Source organism: Giraffa tippelskirchi, chromosome 8 (genome assembly GCF_054371585.1).
Source record: "Giraffa tippelskirchi isolate mGirTip1 chromosome 8, T2T-mGirTip1v1.2.pri, whole genome shotgun sequence".
NCBI classification, from domain to species: domain Eukaryota; kingdom Metazoa; phylum Chordata; class Mammalia; order Artiodactyla; family Giraffidae; genus Giraffa; species Giraffa tippelskirchi.
The window spans coordinates 163,842,035-163,847,458 of record NC_137282.1 but is presented as its reverse complement, the minus strand read 5'-3'; the positions used below and the strand labels follow the sequence as shown (position 1 = coordinate 163,847,458).

Genomic DNA, 5,424 nt, shown 5'->3' with positions numbered 1-5,424 from the left:
GGCCCGGAAAAAATGTAACTGCGTAAAAAAGTCCTCGCCTGGGTGACGGATGCTCAAAAGTTCAGGAGTTTTCCCAATGCTTCCTTAAGCGGCCGGCGCGCGAGAGACTGAGAAAGGTGACGCGGCCCGGGCCGGGGCCGGCGCGCTGCCCCCGCCCGCTCCTCTGGCCGCCCCGCCGGCGGCTGGGGCTCAGCCTCCGCGAGGCGCAGGCGGCGCGGCGGGCCGGGCTTCGGCTTGTTTTCCAGCCCGGGCTCCGCGCTCCCGCTCCCGCCGGGAAGCCGCGGCGCGCAATCCAGGCCGTCGGCCGCGTCCTCGTCCGGCCCTCTCTGCCGGCCCGAGGCGTCCCGGAGCCGGGCGCGCGCAGGGGAGGCGGCAGCCCGACACCGGCCCGCGGGCCTGGACTCGGACTGGGCGGCCGGCCCGGCGAGGGCGGGGGGCGGCGGCGGCGGCGGCGGCGGCGAGCGGGGCCATGCAGGCGCGCTACTCCGTGTCCAGCCCCAACTCCCTGGGAGTGGTGCCCTACCTCGGCGGCGAGCAGAGCTACTACCGCGCGGCGGCGGCGGCGGCGGGGGGCGGCTACACGGCCATGCCGGCCCCCATGAGCGTGTACTCGCACCCGGCGCACGCCGAGCAGTACCCGGGCGGCATGGCCCGCGCCTACGGGCCCTACACGCCGCAGCCGCAGCCCAAGGACATGGTGAAGCCGCCCTACAGCTACATCGCGCTCATCACCATGGCCATCCAGAACGCGCCGGACAAGAAGATCACCCTGAACGGCATCTACCAGTTCATCATGGACCGCTTCCCCTTCTACCGGGACAACAAACAGGGCTGGCAGAACAGCATCCGCCACAACCTCTCGCTCAACGAGTGCTTCGTCAAGGTGCCGCGCGACGACAAGAAGCCTGGCAAGGGCAGCTACTGGACGCTCGACCCGGACTCCTACAACATGTTCGAGAACGGTAGCTTCCTGCGGCGGCGGCGACGCTTCAAGAAGAAGGACGCCGTGAAGGACAAGGAGGAGAAGGACCGGCTGCACCTCAAAGAGCCGCCGCCGCCGCCGCCGGCCGGCCGCCAGACCGCGCCCGCGCCCCCCGAGCAGGCAGACGGCGCGCCGCCCGGGGCGCAGCCCCCGCCCGTGCGCATCCAGGACATCAAGACCGAGAACGGTACGTGCCCCTCGCCGCCCCAGCCCCTGTCCCCGGCCGCCGCCCTGGGCAGCGGCAGCACCGGCGCCGCCGCGGTGCCCAAAATCGAAAGCCCCGACAGCAGCAGCAGCAGCCTGTCCAGCGGGGGCAGCCCCCCCGGCGGCCTGCCGGCGGCGCGGCCGCTGAGCCTGGACGGCGCGGAGCCCGGCCCGCCGCCCGCGCCCGCGCCCGCGCCGCCGCACAGCCAGGGCTTCAGCGTGGACAACATCATGACGTCGCTGCGGGGGTCGCCGCAGGGCGCGGCCGCCGAGCTGGGATCCGGCCTCCTGGCCCCAGCCGCCGCGTCCTCGCGCTCGGGCCTCGCGCCCCCGCTGGCGCTCGGCGCTTACTCTCCGGGCCAGAGTTCGCTGTACGGCTCGCCCTGCAGCCAGAGCCCCGGCGCGGGCGGCGCGGGCGCGGGCGGGGGCGGCGGGGCGGGGGGCGCCGGGACCTACCACTGTAACCTGCAGGCCATGAGCCTGTACGCGGCCGGGGAGCGCGGCGGCCACGTGCCGGGCGCGCCCGCGGGCGCCGGAGGCTCCTCGGTGGACGACCCCCTGCCCGACTACTCTCTGCCCCCGGCCACCAGCAGCAGCTCCTCGTCCCTGGCCCACGGCGGCGGCGGCCAGGAGGCCGGCCACCACCCTGCGGCCCACCAAGGCCGCCTGGCCTCGTGGTACCTGAACCAGGCGGGCGGGGACCTGGGCCACCTGGCCAGCGCGGCGGCGGCGGCCGCGGGCTACCCGGGCCAGCAGCAGAACTTCCACTCAGTGCGGGAGATGTTTGAGTCGCAGCGGATCGGCCTGAACAACTCGCCGGTAAACGGGAACAGCAGCTGTCAGATGGCCTTCCCTTCCGGCCAGTCCCTGTACCGCACGTCCGGGGCCTTCGTCTACGACTGCAGCAAGTTCTGACCCCCGCCTCCCAGCCGGACCGAACCGAACCCCGGAGCAGGAGCAGCCCAAAGGACCCTCGGCGCAAAAGCGAAACCAAAAACCCAATCTGTAAAACGTCCACCAAACCAGCAAGCAGAAGCCCTCCACACTTTCAAGTCACCAGCATGAAGAAAAGGCGTTCTTTTCTTAGAAGATGGATTCGGAGCCACCTCCACTTTGCTTTATCTAAATAAACAGAACCGTAAACTGTTTTGTACAGAGACAGCCGAGTCCTGGTTTGTTAAAGGACAGTGTTACTCCAGATAACACGTAAGTCTCTTCTTTTCAGAGAACACCTCTCCTCCTGCCCTGTCCCTTGTCCTCTCACCTGTAAGATATTATTTTATCCTCTATTGAAAGGAGGGAGGAAGTCCCCCGTACATGGAAATGACTTTCTTTTTATTCATGGACTTGTTTTAAAATGTAAATTGCAACATAGTAATTTATTTTTAATTTGTAGTTGGATGTCCGTGGACCAAACGCCAGAAAGTGTTTCCAAAACCTGACGTTAAATTGCCTGAAACTTTAAATTGTGCTTTTTTGATTATGAAAAGGGAAACTGTATTAATCTTATTCTATCATCTTTGCTTTCTTTTTGTTGAGCATATTCATTGTTTATTAATAAATTACCATTCAGTTTGAATGAGACCTATATGTCTGGATACTTCAATACAGCCTTAATTCTTATAAAATATTTCAGAGATTAAAACACTAGAAATTACCAATTCTCCTCCTAAATCTCTGAAAAAAAAAAAGTAGAGACTTCCTCTGACTGTTCCTGGTCAAATTACATGTATAAGTCTCTTTCTGTTTAGATTTATTTTTTCCTGCGGCATCTTCTGCAAAAGTACTATATAGTCAGCTTGCTTTGTGGCTAGTAAAAAGAGATTTTCCTAAACATATCTGAGTTGGCATATGCACAAACTCATTTTCTCAGTAATGACAGAACAGGATTTGGAAATCTCAAGCCCATGAATCAGCAGCAGTCTCACCACAGTGATACCTGTATGTAGAGAGGTAGCTGTGCCTTCAGATACACATTTGAATATTTGGCTTGTGTATCACTTAAAAAACTGTCGTACATATCAGACATCCCTGTGAGCCAAATGCTGGATGAATTTTCTTCCTATTAATTTCACTCCTTTTTAAGGGGGGGGGAACCCAGCTTTTAAATGTGTGTATATAACTCATCCACATCTACAATCCTTCATGTCTAATGTAGGATTGATTTTTATTTTAATGTACTGCGGGTTGGAAAGGGATATTTAATCTTTGGGAAACTATTTTAGAAGATATGTTTGTAGAACAATTATTTTTTGGAAAAAGATTTAAAGCGATAACAAGAAGGAAGGAGCAGGAAGCAGGCATTTTAGTCCAGGTGGTTTCTTTTCAGCCCCATTTTTCTTGTTAATTTACAGTTAAACCTGTGGGGCAGTCAGACCGCCCCCTCCTTTTGTAAATAACCCAGGAAATGTAATAAATTCATTATCTTAGGGTGATCTGCCCTGTCAATCAGACTTTGGGGAGATGGCGATTTGATTACAGACTTTAAGGGCCTTTCCGTTTGTTTTCGAGATAATACAGTTTCCTGCTATCTGCCGCTCCGATCTAGAGGCAACACTTAGCAGTAATTGCTGTTGCTTGTTGTCAAAATTTGATCATTGTTAAAGGATTGCTGCAAATAAATACACTCTACTTCCAGTCAAAAACTGCTTTACATGGCCTCTGATTTGCTGGGTCCCTGGCTCAGAGTCGAGCCGGGAGGCGCGCGGGGCGCGGGGCGCGGCGTCCCCGGGGGCAGGCCACCGGGACCGGCCTCCCCGCCGCGCGGCCTCCGCGTCGCAGCCCCGGGCCGGGCGGCCTCGCGCCTCCCGGGAGCCCCCGTTTGGGAGTGAAAGGGAAGGATCCGCGGGCAAACTGCCTGGCTCCCAAGTGGCCCATTCGTGGGAGCCGAGAGCGGAGCCGGGCTGGCGGACAAAGGGGCCGCGGCGGCGCGGGGCCGGCCCCGAGGGAAGCGGCCGCAGGTGGCCAGCGCCCCCCCCCCGCCCCCAGGCGGGCTGCGGGAGCCGAACCCTCCGGCCTCGGCCGCCCCGATTCTCTGAGCGGTGGGCGGCCGTGTGGACCCGGCCGTACCCGGCCTCGGGACCGGACGCTCCTCGGCTAATTAGGGGGAAGACACGTCCCGGGCGCCGAGCGCCCACAGACCCTCCTCTCCGGGCGCCGGGAGAGCCGCGGCGAAGCGCCGCTGGCCGGGTCCGGGGCGGGCGGGCCCACCGCGCGGCTGTGCCTGGCGCGGGGCTCCGGTCCCGCGCCGCCCCAGCCGCTTTGTCTGGAGGACGCACGTGCGTTCGTCCAGCGCGCGGCGGCCTGGGGGCCACGGGCAGGCCCCGCGGCCGGCGCCCCCAGCGCCATGACCCGCCTGACAGCCTCGGAAGGCCGCCGGCCGCCGGCGCTGGGCCCGGGGGGCCTCTCCGCTGGGCCGCGTCCCCTCTCGGTGCGCGCGGCCGGTTAGCGGAGGCCGCGGGGCAGCTAGAGCCGCTCCTCGAGCGGGGGGCGTCCCCGCGGGCTCGGGGCCCGGCCTCGACCCGCCTTCGGCCCTCGGCGGCGAGGGTGGGAGAGAGCTGGCCGGTCCGGCGGCGCTTCCGACCCGGCTCGTCCTTCTCGCCCCGAGTCCAGGGGCTGGAGATGGAGCCCGGCGCGGCGCTCGGCTTCTGGAGAAGGCCGGCGGAGCGGGCAGCCTCGGCCCAAGCAGGGGAGCGCTTGCCTGCTTGCTCCCCAGGGAAGCCTCTTAGCAATCACTGCCTTTTCGGTCCCGGCGTTTGAAAGTTAGGTCTTTAAGATAGGCGTCGGGGAAGGTGCTTGGGTTACTTGTAGGCAGAGAAAATAGTTCTCTGCACAGGAGTCGCCCCGGGCGTTGTTCAGAAGCTGTGCTGGAGCGGAAGGGTGCAGGGCCTGGTCATGAAGCTGATGTTAGAGCCCCTTATGTGGCGTGTCCTGCTCTCAGGACGTTTTGGCTTCTCAGATACAGTTTAAGACCGACTCCTGCCACCTGATCCCTGGGAGGTCGGGGCTCTTTATTCTGGAGGAACCCCGAGTTGTTCCTTAATGCTTTGCACATTTGATTGGAACTGTTACAGCAACGAGGATGATTTTGCTGTGAAATATTCTAAGAGAAATTCTTTCATGTTTTAACAAATAGCACAGTTTGGAATTAGCCTGGGACATCAGAGAGGACCCAGCGCGGGGGGGTTGGGGGGGACTGGGCTAGTTTAGAAGTACGTCTCTGTAGAAAGCTTGAGGAA

The 5,424-nt window shown here is 61.4% G+C and overlaps 1 protein-coding gene across 1 annotated transcript; it reads left to right on the top strand.

Moving 5' to 3' along the window:
- The first annotated feature begins 455 nt into the window (after nt 1–455).
- Nucleotides 456–3,831, top strand: FOXC1 (forkhead box C1). Its single transcript, XM_081519059.1, has one exon. It carries the CDS (start codon nt 470–472, stop codon nt 2,099–2,101), a length of 1,632 nt encoding a protein of 543 aa, XP_081375185.1. The 5' UTR covers nt 456–469; the 3' UTR covers nt 2,102–3,831.
- Nucleotides 3,832–5,424: the final 1,593 nt, after the last annotated feature.

Bases quoted from the DNA above. Each gene is read 5' to 3' on its own strand.
- FOXC1 (XM_081519059.1), top strand. From the start codon at position 470: ATGCAGGCGCGCTACTCCGTGTCCAGCCCCAACTCCCTGGGAGTGGTG.